Source organism: Tachysurus fulvidraco, chromosome 5 (genome assembly GCF_022655615.1).
Source record: "Tachysurus fulvidraco isolate hzauxx_2018 chromosome 5, HZAU_PFXX_2.0, whole genome shotgun sequence".
Classification (NCBI taxonomy): domain Eukaryota; kingdom Metazoa; phylum Chordata; class Actinopteri; order Siluriformes; family Bagridae; genus Tachysurus; species Tachysurus fulvidraco.
The window spans coordinates 17,864,853-17,888,872 of NC_062522.1; the positions used below are offsets into that span (position 1 = coordinate 17,864,853).

General features: G+C 37.8%; 3 protein-coding genes across 3 annotated transcripts; 1 reads left to right on the plus strand and 2 right to left on the minus strand.

The window, feature by feature from the left end:
* Window positions 1–2,414: 2,414 nt before the first annotated feature.
* On the minus strand, window positions 2,415–13,146 carry arf3b (ADP-ribosylation factor 3b). Its single transcript, XM_027147432.2, has 5 exons — window positions 12,994–13,146; window positions 6,008–6,187; window positions 5,302–5,412; window positions 4,501–4,625; window positions 2,415–4,315 (listed from the first exon to the last, which is right to left on the minus strand). The coding sequence occupies exons 2-5, from the start codon at window positions 6,153–6,155 to the stop codon at window positions 4,154–4,156; spliced, it is 546 nt and encodes a 181-aa protein (XP_027003233.1). The 5' UTR covers window positions 6,156–6,187; window positions 12,994–13,146; the 3' UTR covers window positions 2,415–4,153.
* A 1,639-nt stretch (window positions 13,147–14,785) lies between these two features.
* fkbp11 (FKBP prolyl isomerase 11) lies at window positions 14,786–19,482 on the plus strand. Its single transcript, XM_027147431.2, has 6 exons — window positions 14,786–15,201; window positions 15,461–15,523; window positions 16,184–16,271; window positions 17,256–17,289; window positions 17,568–17,638; window positions 19,215–19,482. The coding sequence occupies exons 1-6, from the start codon at window positions 15,091–15,093 to the stop codon at window positions 19,421–19,423; spliced, it is 576 nt and encodes a 191-aa protein (XP_027003232.1). The 5' UTR covers window positions 14,786–15,090; the 3' UTR covers window positions 19,424–19,482.
* A 264-nt stretch (window positions 19,483–19,746) lies between these two features.
* Window positions 19,747–23,587, minus strand: ccdc65 (coiled-coil domain containing 65). Its single transcript, XM_027147214.2, has 9 exons — window positions 23,478–23,587; window positions 23,172–23,332; window positions 22,386–22,553; window positions 22,119–22,288; window positions 21,332–21,470; window positions 21,045–21,242; window positions 20,677–20,895; window positions 20,386–20,541; window positions 19,747–20,194 (listed from the first exon to the last, which is right to left on the minus strand). The coding sequence occupies exons 2-9, from the start codon at window positions 23,307–23,309 to the stop codon at window positions 19,898–19,900; spliced, it is 1,485 nt and encodes a 494-aa protein (XP_027003015.1). The 5' UTR covers window positions 23,310–23,332; window positions 23,478–23,587; the 3' UTR covers window positions 19,747–19,897.
* Between the last annotated feature and the right edge of the window lie 433 nt (window positions 23,588–24,020).

The following is a 24,020-nucleotide window of genomic DNA, read 5'->3' on the forward strand; positions in this document are numbered from 1 at the left end:
AGATAAACAGGTTCACAAACACTGACGCTTCCTGCATCACCGGTTTTTAGCAAAGCACTGATTGAAAACAAGGCACACACTGACACAGACTTCCTGTTGATGTCTAAGATTTCTCACTTCTTTAAAAAATAAATTCAGTTAACAACCCTAAAAGTGTCAACATTTTATTTCATGCATCATGAGTAGTTCAAGCTTGAAAACACCTTACTGACAGAAGTATTACTACTGTAGTGACAAATTGACACATTATACATAGTAAACCAATCATGAATTGATAAATCACTTCTGACTAACAACAATGATTATAAAACATATTTTGTACTAACTTTTAAGCATTTGCAGTAATTTGAATTACCTGAAAAAGGTTCAGTGACATTACAAAGCTCACTGACCGGTAATGACTCAAAATGTTCCCAATAAGTTAATATTTCACCAGGAAATAGTTTAATGCCCAGCATTTATCTCTTTCTCTCTTTATCTTTACTGTTTATTCGAAATACTTTTCTGTGCAAGTGGCTGTACATTAACACATATTCAATCCTAGCCTTATTTAACTTCAAATAGTGGGTAAAATGAGTAAATATGCTCTAGAATCTAGACGTAAGAAATAACGATTAGCATTTTCATAAAGCAGTAAGATGTAGTAAAAATATCCAAATCTGAAGCTCCTGATTTTGGGTGACTTTGTTGTGTAAAATGTCAGTCAGACCCTGCAGTAATGTAGTCATTTCCTTGTTGGAATCTGGCTCCCTCCTCAGGCTTAAATGGCTTTAAAAAGAAAAAAAAAAAACTTTATAAAATTAGAGCTTTCACCACTGCATGTTAAAGGGACAAGTCATATTATCATGAAATATTCTTCATGAAATACTCAGTAAGTACACAAATAAAAGTAATCACAAATAAAAGAAATTAGTCATATTCACTGTTATAAAATTTTGATTATCCAGAAGGCAGCTTCGGAAAAGTGATTGATTACATTTGGGTGCAATAAGATGAGTTATTTTTATGAGTAAAACTAGGGCTCAAAGTTCAGTCAGTGACCCACAATTCAAATCATTCAAATATCTAACACAAAATTGAGGACTTGCAAAAGCACATTTCTGTAATTAAATTAAGTGAAAACACAGGCGAAAGCTTCAAAACTTTCCAAAACTCATGTCTGGTCCAACTACATACACAACAAACTTTTCAACAATTATTATTACTTATATTATGTATTATTATTATTATTATATTATATACAGTTATTAAAACTCACAGTTTCGTTTTGTTCCCAATTATTTTGAACCCACAAAAAATCAATTCAGAAACTCACTAAATCATCAATAAATGTATATGAGTATTTATTCTTTTCTGTAATACAGCATATAAGGCCACAAAACATAACTGGACACATAGGATGTAAATCACACATTACAGTATGTGTGGATAGCACAGAGACATGATCTAATGTAGAATTAGAATTTTAGATGCTTTGTGTAAATGGAACAAAGAATCAAAGACAGTAATATCTCTGTGGATGAAAAGCCATGCTTTGCTTGTACTGTGACTATTTCTACTGATCTTGAACAGCTTTACTTGCACAGGACTGTAAAGCACCGGCAGTATGATATATGTATAGATATAGAAATGCAGTAAGAGTGTCTGCATTAAATGGTGTGTGAGTGTAGAAGAGGAGGTTATTTGTGTTACAATATTGTGAAAGAAAATGTTAGTCTTAAGCTGTGAAAGATTTGCACTGTAGTCAGTTAGTAGTGGAGAACAGTTCAGATTGAGCCCTCACCAGCAACAGATTTTCTTGGTCTGACAGCTGTTTATTGAGGATTTTATTGAAGATTTGAAGACGTGCACATGACTCACAGTGGCATTAGTACTATGAATGTTAATTGTAGTATAGCTTTAAGATTTCCGTTCAGAACAGCAGCATTTGTGTAACAGTAATTTAGACTGAGTCTTATAGCAAAATATACATTGGTCCAGCATCTGTAGCCTAATGTAAGGTCTGCTATCAAAATACCATGCACTACCATTCGGCCAGATGCCTTGGTAAACAGAATATCTTTATTGTACATAAAGTTTCAGCACTGTATGAAATGGATACGTGCCATATGAAAACCAGTTTAACCAACACTGAGCAAAAACAACCCTGACACATAAATATCCAAATAATCATTCTGCTGCTTACATGAAGACAATATTCAAATAAATACAATAAATAAAGACCACATGACACAATATGAGCAAATAAATAATAACACAGAATTCACATTCAGTGGGAGTGATATGTTACAAATCCTCACATCATGTATTACAAACAGAATAGAATACTTACAGGAAACACAGGGAAAGATATTGAGAAATGTAACATAATGCAATTTATATCAAAGCACTGACGTGTGTGTGGTGTGTGTGGATGTGTGTGTGTGTGTGTGTGTGTGTGTGTGTGTGTGTGTGTGTGTGTGTGTGTGTGTGTGTGTGTGTGTGTGTGTGTGTGTGTGTGTGTATGCATGTGTACTGGTAGTTTGCTCTGTTAATTGCTAACATTATCCAACTTCTCATAACACTAAATGCAAAAGCTAATTTTCTTAGCTTGTCAATTAGTGTATTAAAAATGCAAAGAGACAGAAACAATCATATACACTGTAAATTAATAAACCTTCACCTACAACATGGCAACATGGACAACCACAGGGATATTCTGCATCTATCTATCTATCTATCTATCTATCTATCTATCTATCTATCTATCTATCTATCTATCTATCTATCTATCTATCTATCTATCTATCTATCTATCTATCTACAGTATCTATCTATCTATCTATCTATCTATCTATCTATCTATCTATCTATCTATCTATCTATCTATCTATCTATCTATCTATCTATCTATCTATCTATCTATCTATCTATCTATCTATCTATCTAAGCAGCATGCATGCCATGCAGAAAGAAGCACAATGTGAACAATTAACACTACAATATTACATCCTGTTTTTTTTCTCTCCAACACTCTACCCACCTAAAACAACACAGTTACAGATTCTCATGGAGCTGTATCATTCTGTACTGAATTTACTGTAGAGCAGCCAACAATGGCATGTGCACTGTGTTCTCACACATTTTTTCACAACCATCCACGATTCCTTTTACTCCAGTAATTCAATAATATTCCATTGTTTACATCTAAATGATCAGCCATTTATGAAACATCTTACTAACACAATATCACAACAAAGCAGCATGCAAAACCTAGCAGCTCTATGCCTCTACAACACCTATACATGCAATCTACTGTCTACTAAGCCACAAGACTCTACAAGTCACAGTGAAGGAGAAAGCCATGCAGGAGGACACAGTGGGGTGCATGTTTACACAGCACACTCAACTGACTAACAAAATTACTGACCAGCAGGAGAAGGAGAGAGCTGCTTAATGTTAGCATGTGTGTGCATGTGTGTGAGTGTGGTGTGTGGTTGTGTTTGTCTGTGTGTGATTGAGAGAGAGTGAGAGAGAGTGAGAGAGAGAGAGAGAGAGAGAGAGAGAGAGAGAGAGAGAGAGAGAGAGAGAGAGAGCGTGTGTTTGTGTGTTTGTGTGTTTGTGTGTTTGTGTGTGATGAGACAAACTGCATTACAATCATAATGATAATACATCATAGAAAATCTAACTATATGAATCTAAAATATTAAACAGATGAAACTGCTTGAGCTTACTATATTTTAGAGAAAACCTTTGTCTTTGTGGGAAAATGAAAACACAGTGAAACCAAAGAAAACATGGTGTGCATGGAGAAATAATGACTATTCTGGGACTATTCTATTATACTCTATTATATTACTTGTGTACTTGACTGTGTCATTTAAGGTCCATTTTAGACTGAATAAAGAGAAACCACTGAAAAGCAGAGACGATATTTGTGTGCTCATGGGTTTGTTGAGGTGTACAGGTGTATGTGTTTTCCATGTGTCCATATATATTTTGACATGTGAACATGTGTGATGAGTCCATTTACACAGACCATCTGAAGGCTCTAATAACCACACATTTGCAAAAAATCAAATGTAAACAAACAAAACCAAACCAAATAATACGATAACCCCAAGTTTCCCCACCCCTTGCCCTAAATAAGCCCTCCACACCTGCCTGAGAACCCTCATTTCTTATTCTTCAGCTGATTGGCCAGCCAGTCAAGGCCTTCGTACAGGCCATCGCCACTGGTTGCACAGGTGGCCTGGATGTACCAGTTGCGGTGGCGCAGTGAGTGGAGGCCCAGCTTATCTGTGATCTCAGCTGCATTCATTGCATTAGGCAGGTCCTGAGGTTACAAGGTGAAGAAACAGCATAGTGTTACACTTAGAACTAATGGTACCATGATTAAACGATTCAACAAAATACTGATTGCTATTTTTTTACTTTTATATTGTTATTAGGTGCGTTTGTCCTAAAAATGACTGATTCTAGGTAGGATGGACGGATGGAGAGTAAGAATGAAGAGTGAACCTGTTTGTTGGCGAAAACAAGGAGAACAGCATCACGCAGCTCATCTTCTGCCAACATCCTCATCAGCTCCTCCCTGGCTTCGTTCACACGCTCTCGATCGTTACTGTCCACCACAAAGATCAGACCTGCAAGGAATTTCCATCTATCTATCTAATCACACTTTCTGAATATTTCCAGTTTAGATTTCTGGTCGTTGTGTGTTCCTGTGTTTCATGTTTTTGTTGTCCTTGTTACCTTGTATGTGTTTGCCTAGTATTCACATTCTTTTAAAAAGTGGTCCTTTTTTGGTGCTTGTGTATTATTTCTCACTTGATTTAGTGTAAAAGGCCAATTCAGTCTCTGTGGGTTCCATCCACAAAACTGACAAAAGTGCAAATTATTTCCACTAATTAGTAACGTGAGCATTGTCATGTGGACCGGGTACCAAACCCGAGACTACCTGTAGGAGATGGTCTGAGTTTGGTTGCACTGGATCTGTGCTGTGATTCCTGTGAATGAAAACGCAACTCATACTCAGATCTGCATTTTTTCAGGAAGTAAACTAACCTATTCTAGCCAATGATGGCCTCATTATTACCCACATCACATGCAAATTATGAGAGACAGTGGAACACTGTGTGGCACAGAAGAGGTGAGATGCCTTTTTTAGATATGGGGAGAAAATAACTTACAGGAGCAGTTAAACAAATAGTTTCGCAATTAGCGTGTGTGTGTGTGTGTGTGTGTGTGTGTGTGTGTGTGTGTGTGTGTGTGTGTGTGTGTGTGTGTGTGTGTGTGTGTGTGTGAGGTTGGTGGATTTACCCTGTGTGTTTTGGAAGTAGTGTCTCCAGAGGGGTCGGATCTTATCCTGGCCACCAACGTCCCACACTGTGAAACTGATGTTCTTATACTCCACTGTCTCCACATTAAAACCTAGGAAAAACCAAAAATGTAACACTGAAACAGCAATAACAACACTCTGGAACATTGTATTACTATACTTGCTGCTATACTATTAAAAGCTTCTCAAAACAATTTCAGTATCCTGAAGGTTAAACAAATATTAAAGTTTAACAGTGATCCACAGCGCTAAATAATATTTGGGATTAAAATTGCTGAATTAAATTGCTGGTGACAATGCTGAAAAACAATAGAAACTACTGTTTTAGTGCTTTATGATACTGTATGTTATAGTTTATTTGTTTTTTAATTTGCTGTATTATGGAAAAGGAAGTGAAAAGAAAAAAGGTTGTGGTTGGGGGGTCACCCATTTTTCAAAATTGAGAATATGAAGTATAATGAAAAAAACATTTTTTAGAACCATGGAAACTGTAAAAGGAATACCCTAATATGAAAATGTAAAATTCAAATACCGGTATTTCTTAAAGTTAGGTACAAGTTTTGGATTGTTGGTGGATGCAATAAACAGAAAATAAATCATTTATATCAGACACATAAACAGCTGTTTTTTCCTTTACAGACTAGCACTAAAATTGTAATTAATTAATAAAAAAGTCTATGCTCTTACCAATGGTTGGGATGGTAGTAACAATCTCCCCCAGCTTAAGTTTGTACAAGATCGTTGTTTTACCAGCAGCATCCAACCCAACCATCAGAATCCTCATCTCCTTCTTTCCTATGAGGCTCTTCAGCAGATTACCAAAAATATTCCCCATGATTCAACAGTGAGCGTCTTCAGACTAACAATCTGAAATAAATAAATGAAATAAATGTGTGGGTTTGCAGTGAGTTAAAACACTGAAAGGCTTTCCATAGTGATTGAACAAGAAAACAAAGAATTCTTACTTAAAGCTATAAGTAAAACTGCACCGAACTGAACTTTCATGAACATAACATAAAAAGTTCATGAAAAATGTATGCTGTGACTTACGGCTGTACTCCAATCTGTTCTAATAGTCTTGTCAACTCTGTTCACACAAATCTATACAAAAGTTAGTATTCACAGTGTTTGTATTCATTCCATCATAGGCATCTTTATACAGTGGGGCAAATAAGTATTTGATGTACTGCTGATTTTTCAAGTTTTCCCACTTTCTCCACCATGACCCATCTTAAAAGCTCTTACTGAGGGAAGGAGATTAAAATTGCACTGTCGTACTGTCCCCTTTGCAGAAAAGCACCCCAAAAGCAAGTTGTTTGCCCTATGCTTCAAAAAGGTTGCTCTCTTTGGTTGGGATGGTGTTCTTGGGACTGTACTCATCCTTCTTCTTCCTCCAAAAATGGCAAGTGGAGTTTATACCAAAACGTTCGATTTTGGTCTTATCTGACCACATGACTTCACTGGATCATCCAGATGGTTTTTAGCAAACTTCAGAAGGGCCTGGACATGTGCTGGCTTAAGCAGGGTGACATTTCACGTGCTGCAGGATTTTAATCAATGACAGTGTTGTGTGTTACTAATGGTAACCGTTGAGACTGCGGTCTCAGCTCTCTTCAGGTCATTGACCAGGTCCTCCCGTATAGCTCAAGGCTGTTCCCTCACCTTTCTCAGGATCACTGACACTCCACGAGGCGAGATCTTGCATGGAGTCCGAGGGAGACAGTCATTTTGAATTTCTTCCATTTTCTAATAATTGCGCCAACAGTTCCCTCAACAGTTTCCTTCTCACCAAGCTGTTTGCCTATTGTTCTGTAGCCCATACCAGCCTTGCGCAGGTCTACAATTTTATCTCTAGTGTCTTTAGACAGCTCTTTGGTCTTGCCCAAGGTGGAGAGATTGGAGTCTGATTGATTGAGTGTGTGGACAGGTGTCTTTTATACAGGTAACAAGTTCAATCAGGTGTAATTATTACAGCTAATGAGTTGAGGATAGGAGAGCTTCTTAAAGACAAGCTAAAAGGTCTGAGAGAGTCAAAATTCTTGCTGGTTGTTAGGTGATCAAATACTTATTTAATGCAATAATATGGAAATTAATTATTTAAAAATCATACAATGTGATTTTCTGGATTTTTTTTTTAATTCTGTCTCTCACAGTTGATGATTTGCCTATGATGAAAATTACAGATCTCTCAATTCTTTGTAAGTGGGAACATCTGCAATGTATCAAATACTTATTTGCCCCATAGGTTACCTGCTAATAAACATTCATTCATTCATTCATTCATTTTCATAGTCGATAGCTGCTTTACCCTGGTGGATCTAGAGCCTGGACATGAAGCTGGAAAACACTATGGAAGCCAAAATCACCAACACACAAGTTCATTGCAGAGAATCACACACATTCACACATTTAATAACAACTAGGGGCAATTTAGTGCTGCCAAGCCACGTACCAGCATGTTTTTATGAGGTGGTAAAAAAAACAGAAACTGGTCAAAACTCACACAGACATGGTAAGAAAATGCAGAACTCACAAAGAATAACCCTAAATCCGGTTGGAACCAGGGACCCTGGAGCTGTGAGGCAACAAAGCTACCCACTAAAAAAACATTTTCATAATACACTTTAAAATAGGTTTCCTTTAGTAACCTAAACACATTTTCAGATTGTCCTTTAAGGGGGATCTTAATGTTTTAAGGTGAAACCCACACAAGCGTTCCTATTTTTAAAAGTGTTCTGAGCAAAACTCCTTAGAAAGTTAGAAATGATAACCATCAAAATAACCAGTGAAAACCCATTTTTATCAATAGCGGATTTACAACCATCCAGTCTGAATTTATTACTAGTCAACTGCATTGAGCACATTATTGAATCAGTGGATGACTTATGTAAACCGTAGATGTTAGTTCAGAATCATATCTATTCAAACCAGGTCTCGTGTGACACTACTCAAAAACCCTCTCAGCCTCTTTTGCTTAAAATATAATGTAAAATTTAAAGTCTAATATCATAATATCATAATGATCCCCCACCTTGGCCTCTCTGACCACATCGCTGTTATGCTAATACCAGCATACAGACCATTTAGATTTACATTATTTTTTATTTATGGCATTTAACAGACATCCTTATCCAGAGCGACGTACAACAGTGCTTTTAAGTCTCTATCAATGAATACATAAACACTGGTTCACTAGGTTACATACTTGAGATACTATCAACCTAAAACTCTGTTTTTATTTTGTTGTTTTGTCATTAAAAAGTCACCAAATCAGTTCAGAGGCAGGTAGAACTGTGGACAGAAGGCACCTTCAACTTTTCAACCAGCACATTAACATCCAGTAATACACAGTTAGTTACTGCTTACATCACTAAATACATTGATAATGTAACAGAACTTAGGACCATCACTAGAAGGGCTAATAAGAAACTGTTGTAAAAAATCTTAGTAGAAATAATTAAAGTATTATTCCTTACAACACTATAACCAATGTAAAGTATTTGGCCTTGCAAAATATTACAATTGCTGTCATAAGACATATGTAGGCGATGTTGTAGGCCAAAGATGTTTATTGTAATCATAAACTTAGTAAAAGTAACCAGATTCGGGGCTGTCAGGCCTAGTCAGTCTGAGCACATTTGTAATAACAAATACAAACTTGTTATGGAGAATGGAAAAGACCATGGTTCCCAGTCCTTAGCTCATAGCGATAACTTATGTAGAATGGAAAAGACCATGGTTCCCAGTCCTTAGCTCATAGCGATAACTTGTTATGTAGAATGAAAAAGAGCATGGTTCCCAGACCTTAGCTCATAAATTGTTATGGAGAATGAAGAAGACCATGGTTCTCAGACCTTAGCTCATAGCGATAACTTGTTATGTAGACTGAAAAAGACATTGGTTCACAGACCTAGGCCCTGAGAACTAAGGGGAGGAAAATCCATAAATGGGCATATGGGTGAAAGGTGATGGGGGATAAGGGGAAATTAGGTCAGTGTATTTAGAAAACATAGGAGGTGATGGCGGTAAATAAGGTGATATGGCACCTGGGATTCCAAGAAATACTGGGAACCAAAGAGGAGGCTCCTAGGAGCGCCAGGGTATATATTGAGAAGATATCTGGGGCTCGGGGGCGAAGGTTTGTGTGCACATGGGTGCGTGTGGGCGCGTGTGCGGGCACAAGTGCGTGCGTGTGTCCGTGGGCGAAGGTGTGTGTGTCAAATTCTTCTTGGCAGATGAAGGAGGCAGCCCCGCGCACGTGTGTGGTGTGTGTGCATGTGTGGTGTGTGTGATGTGTGTATGTGTGTGGAGGTGTGTGTGTTTTTATTTTTGCAAGAACGTCATGAGAGTTCTTGTTTTTCTTGATTGATTTTTGCATGACATGCTCTTTTTGGGGGTTTTCATTTATTATGTTTCAATTTGCCAATTTCTCTTAAAAGATTGTTGGCTGATTGACCACAATAAAGAAGTTTGCTCATTCTCATCCAGGTCTGAGGAGTTTTCTCAGTATTTTTGTAGTAATTATAGAGTTAACAGTTAAGTCTAACTAAAACAGTTTTTAGTAACCAAAAGGCCTAAAATGGGTCCCATCTGGGGTGCCATTAAATATGTCGTAACTCAGAGCCGGTCTCCAAGCCGACACATCACAGGGTGTCCTCTTCTCTTAGGCCTGTTAACTCTATAATTACTACAAAAATACTGAATGAGCAAACTTCTTTATTGTGGTCAATCAGCCAACACTCTTTTAAGAGAAATTGCCAAATTGTAAGTAACAAATGAAAACCCCCAAAAAGAGCATGTCATGCAAAAATCAATCAAGAAAAACAAGAACTCTCACGACGTTCTTGCAAAAATAAAAACACACACACCTCCACACACGTACACACATCACACACACACCACACACACGCGCGGGGCTGCCTCCTTCATCTGCCCAGAAGAATTTGACACACATGCCTTCGCCCACGGACACGCGCACGCGCCCGCACACGCGCCCACATGCCCCCGCCCCCGAGCCCCAGATATCTTCTCAATATATACCTTGGCGCTCCTAGGAGCCTCCTCTTTGGTTCCCAGTATTTCTTGGAATCCCAGGTGCCATATCACCTTATTTACCACCATCACCTCCTATGTTTTCTAAATACACTGACCTAATTTCCCCTTATCCCCCATCACCTTTCACCCATATGCCCATTTATGGATTTTCCTCCCCTTAGTTCTCAGGGCCTCAAGTTATCGCTATGAGCTAAGGTCTGAGAACCATGGTCTTCTTCATTCTCCATAACAAGTTTGTATTTGTTATTACAAATGTGCTCAGACTGACTAGGCCTGACAGCCCCGAATCTGGTTACTTTTACTAAGTTTATGATTACAATAAACATCTTTGGCCTACAACATCGCCTACATATGTCTTATGACAGCAATTGTAATATTTTGCAAGGCCAAATACTTTACATTGGTTATAGTATTGTAAGGAATAATACTTTAATTATTTCTACTAAGATTTTTTACAACAAAACCAAGGCTGACAGGAAAGTTCTAAGGAATACAGAGGGCCTGAAATGCTGCCTTCAGAGCCAGTCACAATGCTGGCCTAAGAACAGCCAAAGGTGATGTTTCTGGAGCCAAAAATCAGTTCACTTATAAGATAGCCCATTACTTTAAGGACAGTGGAGACTATCATCCTACCTGGACCCCTTCCAGTTTGCATACAGACAAAACGATCCACTGATGATGCAGTCTCCACTGCTCTACATACAGCTCTCACACATCTGGACAGAAAAATCTAATTTGTGAGAATGCTGTTGATAGACTTTAGCTCCGCACTCAAACGATCATCCCACAGCAGTTAATACAAAAAGTGGACTATCTGGGCCTGAGCACCTAGCTGTGTAACTGGCTGCTGGACTACAGAGAAGAAGTAAACCAACTTGTCATGTGGTGCAGACAAAGGAGATTATTGTTGATTTTGCAAGACATCAGCACTGGTCAAGAAAGCCCAGAAAAGCCTCTACTTCCTCCACATATTGAGGAGAGCCACAGTTCCAGTACCCATCATGGAAACTTTCTACAGAGGCACTATTGAGAGCATACTGTCTAGCTGAATCATGGCGTGGTTGGAAACTGTTCCACCTCTGACAGGAAAACCCTGCAGCACATAGTGAATGCAGCTGGAAAGATCATAAGTGCCCCTCTCCTTTCTTATCTGGGCATCTACAACACCCACCTTTCCTGCAAAGCATGCAGCATTGTAGGTGACTCCACCCCACCCCTACTCAATTTCTTCATCTTCTGCCACCTGGGAGAGGATTCCAGAGCCTCCAGGCCCGCACCACCAGACTGAAGAACAGTTTCATCACTCAGGCAGTCAGAATGGTGAACACTCTCTTCCCTCTCTGACAATTCAACTACCCCATAGAGTCTATATTGTAAGCCCCCCAAGTGCCTTGTTGATAATATTTGTAAATACATATACTGTATACTATGTACATATTTGTGTTTCTACCATGTTTACATTCAAAATATACCTATATATATATATATATATATACTCTGTAATATATATATATTACAGAGAGAGAGAGAGAGAGAGAGAGAGAGAGAGAGAGAGAGAGAGAGAGAGAGAGAGAGATGTGTATTTTTTCAGTTGTATTTTTCTAGTCGCTGCACCGTTGGACTGAGTCAAAGGCAATTTGATTTCTGTGTATTTCCTGAATATGGAACACGTTTGACAATAAAGCTGACACTGACTCTCTGATTCTGAAACTACTCTCTGATTCACAACACTGATGAAAGCATATTTGCTTGTGAATATTGCGGTGTATTCTAACTGCTCTACTGATTAACAAATCTGTCGTGATTAATATCAGAGATTATTATTATTTGATGGTGATTAATATGGCCGATATACAAGAAAAAATAAGAGGCAGGCTGTGTTGATGATCTACACCTCCACCGTTTCCTGCTGTCCATCAGGCCACCAAAAAAAAGATAGTCCACATCTTTAACGCAATGAGAGATCATTATCTCTGCTAGCAGATGACAGACCACTGTCGATTTGGATTAAATAACCGCTTGTGATCTACGCGCTTTAGCTACACATCTTGTTGTCTCCTGTGTTTCAAGAAAACAGAAATATGATCCTATTTTAATCAAAATATAAAAACTAGACAACTAAGTGACGCATATAAGCTATATATAGGCCGCTATTCTTGTTTTACCGGATGAACAAAATGCAAACACCGGGCTAATGAGGCATCATGTCATGTCGGCGTGGGTTTGTAGCTTTATCACAGGCTACAGAGAAAAGCCTGCGATCATAGTTTACATCAATAGCACGAAAATGTCTTCATGCTTCACTTGACGTAACATCGATTGGCCCAAACGAAGAGAAACAAACTCAACGGCAGCAGTAAAGGACGGAATAAAGCAGTGCGTTAAACAAATAAAAAGGAAGCCGCAATGGCGAAGAGCGGCTCGGTTTGTTCATTCATTCACCGACATTGAGGCGCTATCCGGAGCTCTAGGTGCTGAAACGCCCCTCGCGCGCCTCGTCTTTCTGTACATCGTTAATAAAGCTCAGAAACAGCTCTTACTGATACAGAACCTCTGCGGTCAACAAACCAAAATATGTTTATTAGGAAGGAATCTAAATATCCTCACATCTTTCTTACCTGTTTTAGGGATGACAGCAGCCGATTTCGCATACGGAGAGGTAGGAGGAAATCTCGCTCTAGGCCTGCTGAGAATTCGGGTTTTCTCGCGATAAACCGTTCAGAGGAGATCTTCCACAATCCACATGTCTTATTATTCCAGTCATGCATTCAGAAGACGCCTTGTTTTAGCATTTAAATAATTTTTTACTTTGAAGTATCTTTTTTGAAAGCTTGAAGGACTGCAATTAAGAAAGCCCAAATTACTGCCTTGATTCACATCCACAAGACTTTGTACCATCACCATCACCACCTTGTATTGATAGGATACGATTGTGCTGATCATGCTTATAAATTAATGAGTGTAAATATGGTAATGCCATATTCAATAATATGTTTATAAAATATCAATAATTAAAAAAAATTATGAATTATATATACTAATGAAAAGATGTGTGTTAAAGCAACAGCTTAGAACAAGCATATATTTGTAACATATACATTACAGCATAGTGATTTTTTTTTAACACATCCCAGTTTGTTATGAAGTTCGGATCAGAACACAGTGTCAGCCCTGGTAAAGCACCCCTGCAGCAGAGAGGGTTATGGGCCTTGCTCATAGCCTAACAATGCTAGGGCTTGAACCCCACATCTTTTGATCAGTACTTTTATTTTATCTTTAAATATAATTTTGGACGTCTAAAATAGAATCTTTAAAATCTACATTAAATGTATCCAGGCTATTTTATTTATTTATTTTTATCATTATTATTAGTAGTAGTATTTTTAAATTTTTTATTTATTATTATTATTATTATTATTATTATTATTATTATTATTATTATTATTTATTTATTTATTTATTTTTTTTTACAAAAGCTCAACTTCCTGTTACATTTTTGTTTCAAATAATGTTTGCTAGTGTGGATTTAGGAAATATACACACTCTTGAAACTCTGCTTGACCAATCAAATTAGTGGGGGAAAAACTGTTGTATAGATACGTTATACTTATAATGCGTTTTTAAATCAACTGGACAACACATTGTTTGGCCCAGAAGAATTCTATATGGTTTAATCTTCGATCTGTTTTTTTTTTAAGTGTGGTGGGTTCAATTGTTTTTTACTTATTGTGTGACTTCAAATGTAGTCAAATTCCATCAAACAATCGTGTGGAATAACAAGAGTATATTTGAAAAAGAACTGTTTGACAAGAGAATTATTTTTATTTCAGACTTACTAAATAGTACTGATGAGATTTATACCAGCCTCCGATTTCTTGCTTTCTCCCTGATTGGGTTTTTGTTTAAAGATTGCAATTTGGTTGTGAAGCACATTGGCACTAAATTGCTTTACCTTGTGAAAACACGTCTCAGTAACAACTTAATTAGTTAGGCAGATCATCACTAGCAATAAGAAGTGTATAAAACACCCCTTTTTCTGTGCAGAAATAGTGATGGTATATTGTATATGTTATATTTAGAGAAAATATTATATTTACAACTATAAAAAAACACCTTGTACTAACGAATGAAAACCGTATCACTAACGGAAATGCGTCATAACGCAAAATACAAATAGGCTATTTGGGTCACATTGACCCTCTACCCCTGACTGAACGAGTTAAACCCAGCAAGTGGATTGTGGACATATTCCAGTATTTCAGAGTGTACTGAAATATTAACAAATAGCGCCTCGAGTATGCCAGAAGAACAGACCACGACCAAACATGCCAGTAAGCAATGCAGCAATCTATACTGCCACCTAGGGTGAGCAGGCGGAACTGCACTGTCAGTCAACCCGGCTTGCAGAGACTTCTGGGATGCTGGAGGAATTCTGGAGGCGGTGCTCCTGATAGCCAGGTGTTAGGACAGAGATCACGGCTGTGCTGTGCTTTTATCATTTCGTTATAATAACACATCAGCCTTAACTGGCATCGAGCCGCAAGCTATTTAAGTTGTGTGTGTGTGTGTGAGTGTGTGTGAGAGAGATTTATTGTCCAAATCTGTCGCCTTTTATGCACGACGCGTCCTGCAGAGAGCGACCTTTTTTCCCCACGGAAGTTAAACAGACTTTTATCGTTTTATTAGAAGATTTTCTTTTCTTTTAAAGAGCTACAATGTTATTGAGGAGTGGTGTTTTTGTCCTCTTGTTCGTGGGCTTGGTTTTTATTGGAGCTGAAGAGAGTGAGACGGAGAAACATGTTGAAGAGTTAGAGGTGGAAACACTGGTAAGTTCTGTTTAAGTTTCACCCCATTAATGACTAGTGTTTGTAGCTTCTTCGAGAAGACACGTAGCATCCTGTTCAAATGCACAGCAATGACTTTGATTTAAGCGCGCTATGCAGCCTATAATGTACCAAAATCATCCATTAAGCAATTAACTGTTTTTTTTACCAGCTTATGTTGATTTGCAGTAGCACGTGCAATGACACGATTTCCCAGTTACACGTATGCACATAAACACATTGTATACATTTCTGTTTTAAGGCGAAGCCGGAGACATGCACATTCATTTCAACGATGGGGGACACTCTTCATATCCATTATACGGTAAGATCACATGCTTTATCCGATAGAAAATATAGTTTAAGGTCATTTTGGTGTTAAAAGAGAAAAAACAGGCACCGCCCAGTGGACTTTGGTGTTATGTAAAAGCACTGCACGTTGTGATTTAAAAAACATTGGACCATCGTGCGCCATCGTACAATCCAGATGTTGAAATCATTCCGCCTAAAAGCAACTGTTGTTATTTACGCATTATTCTGAGAGCCTGAGCTAAAGGATCAAAGAGGCGGTTGTGATTTTTGCGTAATGTGTGGATTATGAATGAGAGTATGAGTAGTAGTCGAGCGTTGGCCACGCGGAACTGTACAACGGTGACGTGTGCTTTCGGGAGCACAGGGACAAGTCTATTGAACAGACGGAAATGGTGATGTGTCAGCATGAAAACGTGACCTGGCCTAGAAATGCAATTTTTTTTCTTGTACAACTCTTTGACGAATAGTAGATCTGCGTGTGCATTAGACTGTGTTTCAGGAGGAGGAGCAACACGTCAGCACTCCAGTTCAGACTGGCCGCAGTCCAAACACACCACATGTGTGCAAAATTTCAAGTCAACATTACTTAAACCCAGTACACTGGATTACATTGTTTAATCCTGATGTGATTTATTCTGTATAGAAATGTAAATATAAACTGTATTGTGTATAGGGCCGGCTTTTGGATGGAAAGGTGATAGACTCCTCTCTGTCCCGAGATCCACTGGTGGTTGAACTTGGGAAACGAACTGTCATCGCAGGTGGGTACGGTGACCAATCCTGTTGGAAGGAAAGGAGTTTTAGAAAAGTAACCCTGAGCCATCACACGCTATGTTTTTAAGAGTGTGATGGTTAAATGCACACCTTTCTTGTACAGTTTGCACAGGTTTAAAATAAAAAAAACAAATAAAATACAATGTTATATAGAAAAGCAGTGTTAAATGAGGCATGGTTATGCAGCTATGGTTCGTGTCTCACAGCTCCAGGGTCTATGCTTCAGCTCTGAGCTTGGGTTATGATCTGTGCAGAGTTTCTGTGCATGTTCTGTCTGTGTCTTCATGAGTTTCCTCTGCCCTAGAAACCTTATCTGGCTTCCTCCCACAAAGAAAAAAGTGCAATGAGTATACATCACTGCTAAATATTTAGTCGTAAACAAATCCAGACATCTTGGAGATAATCTATACAAACAAACAAAAGAACACTACATGTTGGCAAATTGACGGCAGCATTCCAGATGCAGACCTCAAAATCTACTCTTAATATTAGATTTAAAAGTTTTTATATAACATTATTAGATCATCCACAAATGATTTTTTTCATGATTTTTATGCATTTGCAGTTTAATTTCAGGGATGCTGCAGCACCCCCACTTCCCATATCATTGCACAAAAATATGCTCATTGTTGGGTTGGCTGCACTGAAATGACCCCTAGTTATGTATGTGTGTGAATGTGTGTATAATGGCCTATAATGGACCGGTACCCTCTTCAAGGTGTATTCCTATTTCATGATCAGTTTTCCAGAACATTGTTTCAACATTCTCACCCTGTCCAGAATAAAACAGCTACTGAATGAATGAATGGATGAATGAATGAATGAATGAATGAATGAATGAATGAATGAATATGTACAAGGGTATTAAGGGTTCGAATACAAATTTTTTAAGTATTCCAGTATTCAATATTTAGGAACTATTTCTTAGTATTTGTTTTGGGCAACATTAACACGTCTTGTTTATCCCACAGGTCTAGAACAAGCTCTGCTTGGTGTCTGTGAAGGGTAGGTGTCTTTAATGCAGTATGTTGTTGGTAGACTTTGTTTATACACACAAGGTCATGGGATTATTTCAAAGTATTATGACTAAAATTATCTTTCCAGCATATGATCAGACAGGCTGAACTTCAAAAGCTTATATCATTCAAACATCTCTCATATTGAATATGAAAGTGTATTAAAATGTACTTATAAGCCTATGCTAAATCTGGCACAAGGTGATTTAATTATGTATGTCTTAGCTCACTCTTGAAACATTCAATATGTCCTTAATTTCTCTTAAGACAAAAAATCAAGGCTACCATTCCTGCACATCTAGCATATGGGAAAAGAGGATACCCCCCAACTATCCCAGGTAACAAAGCAACTCTTAGAACTGAAATCTCATATAAACTGATGGTATTATATAACAAGCTTATTGTTTGTAAAAAAAAAAATCTATTGTTTTTTCTTCTGTTATTAATTTTTTGTCTAGTTTACAGTTAAGTAATGAATGTGTAACACATGAACAAATATCCAGTTATCCTGATAACAGATTTTCTGGATGCAGGTGTGATGTATTCAAAGGCAGAAGTTCATTATATGTAGGTTTTAATGAAGAAAAGGCACAGCAAACAATTCCAAAACGGCAGGTAAAACACAATCCAAAATAGATAATAGATCCAGAAAACCAGGACTGGTAGCCAGCGTAGCAAAGGTACATTATCTATATACATAAACACAAAAAATCCAATAAACAAAGCAAAGGCTGATACAGAAAGGAGTGATGAAACAAACGGCTCAGTAAAGTAGCTAGCACTAACCAGTACTTTGTGTGGTGTTTACAAAACTGTCAGTTTAAATACCCACAGTGGCAGGAGAAGATCTCTAGGGAATTGATCAAAACTTTGATATTTGTTTTTGAAAATGTAGTAAAGTAAAAGTTGAAATACTGCAGAATATAAATGTTTTAAACACATTTTGGGAGTATATTTGTTAATATTTCATACTTATATATTTTAAAACAAGTTTCAAATATACTTCTAAAGTGTGTATAAAGCATTTCTACTTTACCCTGTACATGCTTGTTGTTGTTTAAACATTTGCCATGCAGTATAATTTCTGCATCTTTTCATGTTGAGTCAGGAATAGAGTGAGGTTATGAGGAACTCAAGAAATTACCTTTAGAAATAAACTGCATGATGGGACAAAAGTACCACATGGTTATGATCTGAATGAGATGGTTTAAGGAGAAATCCATCAGTGTCAGTTGTTAAATCTGGTAACCCGCTGACAAGACCAGTGATAACACCTGGAAGAAATTCTGTTTATCAGGGTTACACCCCCAAAGAAAGGCTTGATCACACGCCACAGGATAAGTAAATAGCAGCAGAAGAAGGTGACAATAATAAGTGAGAAGTCTAATGTAAGACTGTACCAATTGTGAACTAGTCTCAACAGAACAGAGAGACACTGTTGACCTTTAAAAATGCTTTCATAGTTTATTTTGTGATACACAGGATGAAGGGAGCAAAGGAAGAAATTGGGTGAATAGAATGTTCTGGCCTAAGTTGCTGGGTTGAATGAATTGAGGGAATGCATTATTCAGAGCCAGAAACTGACAATATGTGCTACTGGCAAGTTTGTTTCTATCAGCAAAGAGAAATAGGGTGAATGTGCACCATTAAGGATAGCTAGCATTCCAGCAAACAGGATAAATGTAAATTGGTGATACAATGAGCAATTAATTGCATTTTATGTAAATTTCAGATGTGAACCATGAAGGGAGAGGAGAAAAGGATAAACTGCACTAATACAACAATATTCTAGATAATTAGAATTTACCTGCATTACTTTAACTGTGGTTTCCTTGATTAAGAACCGGTTTCAGGTTAAACAAAGAAATAAAGTCAGTATTCATCATCTAGATGTTTTCACTTCCCTCTCTGCAGGTGATGCAGCATTGGAGTTTGAGGTGGAGGTGATTTCCTTGGTGCAGCAGACGCCCTGGCAGAAGCTGGTGAATGATGTCTTTCCTCTTGTGTGCCTGGCACTTGTTCCCACTTTACTGGGACTGGTGGGTCTCTACCTCTACAAGAAGGCCAACACACAACCTCAAGGCAAGAAGAAGAGCAAGGACAAGAAGAGCAAGAAGAAATAAGAAGGACACGAAAGGAACAATAAACTATTTAAATAAAAAAAAGTGAAAAATCTGAAAAACGTTGTGATTGGCATCTTTCTATCTGCATTGGTGTTTGTTGCTTTTCTTGTATATTTTGCATTACAGTTTTATGAAAAAAGAATCGAACATAAGGGTGGGGAAAATTTAATTTACTTATTTCTTGCTGAGTATGTTTTTTTTATAAAGTGAAGTATGAAGTATAATCATGTGTATGTCAGATATTATAGGAGAGGTATGTATATATATATATATATATATATATATATATATATATATATATATATATATATATATATATATATAATAACAAAATATTTTTAAAGAATGTGTTACATATACATGTGTGTTATTTGCTTGAATAGTGTCATGTAATCATTTACATGTTTTGCATCTGATGCATGTCTGATGGTGTCTTTGGAACATCGTTCTCGTTTAGGCATGTGTACAACTTCTCTACATTGTGTATTGCACCACATGAGCTGCCTCTATGACGGGCCTGCGTGTGATTGTTTGGGTTTCTGAAGCTGGAGAAGCTTGGAGTGATGGGCTGGACAACATGAGCAGTGAGTTTTGCTGCTGAAGGACCTCATCACTAACAGAGACTCCATCCAGGTACTGCTTGAGGAGAATCCTCAGCTGCTGGTTCTCCCATCCTAGGACCTTCTTCTCACGTTCTAAACACAAACGCTCCAGCAGAACCTTGTTATATCTTTGCCAGAACTTTTCCAGATCTGTATAGTCCATCATTGTCTGACAGTGGAGGAGAAGTGAAAGGATGAATGTCAAAGAGCTGGAATAATGAGTCTATTTAAGAAATGTTAGCTATTAATGTTCCAAATGATACACTGTTTAAATTGATATGTTTGCTGTGTTTTGGACATCAGAAAGTGTGTGATGATAATTGTAATAATCAATACGATTTGTTCAAATGTGTATTTTACCTTTGCTAACTCAGACACAGACATCACTTCCATAGCATGTGCTTTCTCTTGACTCAGTTCCTCAGCATTTAAAGATGAGATATAAAAGGGAAGCACCTTCTCCTGCTCCGTTTCAAGCTTGCGACACACAGCAGCCAGACGTAACAATGTGTCGCCCTGAAGATAAGAAACAAAGGGGAAATCAATTTGTTATCATTTTAAAATGACTCTTGATTAAACTCTTGATTAATCTGACTGCTTTGCTTCATGAAGCTGACCAGCAGTGTGTGAATGTGTAATAAACGTACATACCTCTCCTATAATATCCTGTAGTTTTTTAATTGTGTTATTGCTGTACATAGTGTGATTAGCGAGCAGTGTTTTTTCAGCTGCCTGAGCAGAGGAAAGCTCAGCTCTAAGCTGTTGGACTTTCTGAGTAACTTCCTCACATTCTGCCCGAAGGCCATGTACAAACGTTTCATTCTCCCGCTGATCGGAGCTCAGATGAGAACGCAGAGCATTGATGGTGCCCTGCAAGCACACAGAAGATATAAGCAGTAAATTATGCCACTTAATTTTTATAAAAACTCATTTAAATACACTGCATAAAGATGTATTTATTGCATTACACAAAGTAACTGCATTAATTTTTTTACAGGGTAAATTTTTCCTTCTCTGACCTGCAATTTCTGCATGTGCCTCATCTGCAGATCTGCTTCCTGAGCATTGCGCTGGTCTGTGGCACGGAGCGAATCAAATGCAATCTGTCTATCCTCAGTGGCTTCAGTGTACTTCTGATGTTCATGCTGAAACTGCTGCCACAAATCTTCCACCGTGCCTTCCATCTGGATACGCAGCGCATGCTTGTCCTCAATGTCCTGCAAACACAGACCAACCTGGATAAAGATCATTTATTCTACAGGTGTTTTAATGAAATTTCTTAAATGTATTAGACTCTGGACAGTACCCGGTTTTTGATGTCATCATGTGCACTCTGATAGTCCTGTCTGGCTTCATGGTCTATTCCAGCATAGCGTTGTTCTAAGGCAAAAGAGGCTGCTTCCAAATACTCAGTTTCCTGCTGATGCCGCTTCAAAATTTCTTCCCTGAAAAAAATTATTCATTCAAAGCACTGTACAGTATGGATGTTTGAAAAATGTTTTCTCTCCCATTCCTGTTGCACTTTATTGATGCCCTGTATCTTGCACACTGGGTCCTGGAGAAAAGTTTATTTTCATTTAATCTGTTAATGTTACTGTTAAATTCTGGGTTGACAATAAATATCTACTTGACTTAAAAAATGTCAACGTCCACCTTGTACTTTTATAAATAAAAAAATTATTTGCACATTGGTGTTACGGTTAGTGTTATGTTATAGTTACACTATAGGTGTATGATATAATGATTTTATAGTAATAGTTATAATTACAGTCACTTGAGTATTTTACTTTGGATGTCCAAATAATATTCAGTAGTATACTCGGTGTACAGTTATTTAATGTCGAATTAATTCACACTCAGTGCCTGTTATGCGCATCCAAGCATACGAACATGAACATGTCCCCTAGGTTCAAATCCAAACTCAGTATTAAGTTATGGATGATTAACTCCAAGTTACAAGTTATAAAAAATTCTGTGAGACATTTGTTGTTGAAGTCAGAGGTCAGTAGTCCAGTGCTCCACCACTGACATACCACCTTCCACATAAAATCAAGTAAAAAGCATGTGTGTGCATAGAAAAGGTGTCTGTATACCTCTCTGTGCTGTAGTCAGTACTGAGTTCCTTCACATTGGTGTTCCAATGTGACTCTAGTGCTGCCAGTCGGCTTTTTTGTATCTCCAGGAGATGATCCAGACACTGGAGATGAGCCCTGTGAGCAAGTGCTGACTGCTGCTCCGCTTCACTCAGATCAGACACCAATAACTGCAACATTATACATACCCATTAGATATACTAGAGCTTGGAGTGACAAGTTTCAAACACATACACATCTTTATCTATAACATCTGGACCTCCCCACCTTAATGACATTGTCCTTGCAATCCACAACTCTCTCAAAAGTTTGGCTGAGTATTGCGAAATCTTCACGCAGCTCTGCTGCTCGAGTTTGGCGCAGGCTCGAACGCCACTGCTGGTTCAACTTGTGCAGGTTAGTTTTGCTGTTTCTCTCTTCTTTTTGCAGTTTATCCTACAAACACAAAAAGAATCACCAGTTCTGATCTGGCATTAAACCCACAGCACCAGTTATCAACAAATATGTCTGTTGACTGTGATGGAAATTTTACTAAGCAGCTGTTTCTAAGGGTCTGACCTTCTGTGTGCATGATTAGAAGTTGGTTGTGACTAGAAATTATTATTACCAGAGCTTGTCTGTGTAAAATACTTGAGGGTCAGATGGAGATGACATGGAGAGACTCAGGCTCATAAACAACTTAGGCAGATCTTGGTATGAGTAAGATTATCCTGATCAGGAGGTGATCAGGTGTTGTCCATCTAGCCAATGATAGATGATGTTTTTCTTTCTTTAGTTTCTGTGTTTGAATCATGCTTATAAAATATAAATGTAACGAATGTAACATGAGATGCCTTGGATCCTGTCGCACAAATAGTTTTTTATTTTTATTTTGAAAACCTTTTTACCCTGCCTACCAGTGTGATATTTGCTCAAAACTTTCACACAATTTTTATCAATAACCTCATTTAAAGTTATTATCACACACACACACACACACACACACACACACACACACACACACACACACACACACACACACACACACACACACACACACACACACACACACACCTTAAGGAACTGTGTGAGCACATCTTCTTTTATTTTGGAATTTTGTTCTTCAGCCTGGGCCTTCTGCTGTAGGGACAGCAGTCTGTCCTCCTCAGTCATCTGCTTTCCTCCTCCCTTCTTCCCTCCTTTCTTCGGCATCACTGATCTATTCCTTTTAAGATCTACAAATTATGAATATATGAACTAAATATACATGCATGGATTTAAAGTGCAAATGCTGTAAAATAAAGATTAATGAATGAATACATTTCAATAAATACATTAAACAAAAAAAGATGTAAATTGCCCATGCAGACAGGTCCTTACTGAGCTCTTGTGTTGTATGGTTTTGTTGAATGTTGCTGGGCAACTACAAACACCGAGTGGAGAGGAATTACTTCTGCTGGGTCCTAAAACCTGGCCCGTTTCTGCTATTTACTGCTAAACAGATATTTATTTGGAAATGTACATTGCAATAAAAATGAAAACACATAAATTCGCATGATACATTCTTACAGGGGTAAAAAAAAATCATTTTCAGTCACCACCTCCTTGTCGGGGTCTACGCTTATTTTGGGAATGCTGGGTGTGAGGCAGGAATATGCCCTGAATGGGACACAGAGTTACAGAGTTCCATGCCCACACACATTCACACCTATGGGCAATTTAGGGTAGCTAGTCCAACTACCCACATGTTTTGTTCTCTGAGGAAATCAGAGAACACCAATTTAACTCCAAACAAACACAAGGAGAATTGAACAGGGGACAATGGAGCTGAGAGGTGGCAACACTGTGTCACCATGCCATCTATAATAATAATACAAATAATAAAGTGTAGTTTGTGAGACCTTTTTTTTTTCTTTTTCTTGA

Excerpts from the sequence above, each read along its gene's own strand:
- arf3b (XM_027147432.2), bottom strand. The coding sequence starts at position 6,155 with ATGGGGAATATTTTTGGTAATCTGCTGAAGAGCCTCATAGGAAAGAAG. Across the intron at positions 4,626-5,301 it reads CTACTTCCAAAACACACAGG|GTCTGATCTTTGTGGTGGAC; the intron begins GTAAATCCACCA and ends AATTCCTTGCAG. Across the intron at positions 4,316-4,500 it reads TTGTTTTCGCCAACAAACAG|GACCTGCCTAATGCAATGAA; the intron begins GTTCACTCTTCA and ends TTGTAACCTCAG.
- fkbp11 (XM_027147431.2), top strand. The coding sequence starts at position 15,091 with ATGTTATTGAGGAGTGGTGTTTTTGTCCTCTTGTTCGTGGGCTTGGTT. Across the intron at positions 15,202-15,460 it reads AGTTAGAGGTGGAAACACTG|GCGAAGCCGGAGACATGCAC; the intron begins GTAAGTTCTGTT and ends TTCTGTTTTAAG. Across the intron at positions 17,290-17,567 it reads CTGCTTGGTGTCTGTGAAGG|ACAAAAAATCAAGGCTACCA; the intron begins GTAGGTGTCTTT and ends ATTTCTCTTAAG.
- ccdc65 (XM_027147214.2), bottom strand. The coding sequence starts at position 23,309 with ATGCCGAAGAAAGGAGGGAAGAAGGGAGGAGGAAAGCAGATGACTGAG. Across the intron at positions 22,554-23,171 it reads TGCTCACACAGTTCCTTAAG|GATAAACTGCAAAAAGAAGA; the intron begins GTGTGTGTGTGT and ends TTGTGTTTGTAG. Across the intron at positions 22,289-22,385 it reads GCAAGGACAATGTCATTAAG|TTATTGGTGTCTGATCTGAG; the intron begins GTGGGGAGGTCC and ends ATAATGTTGCAG.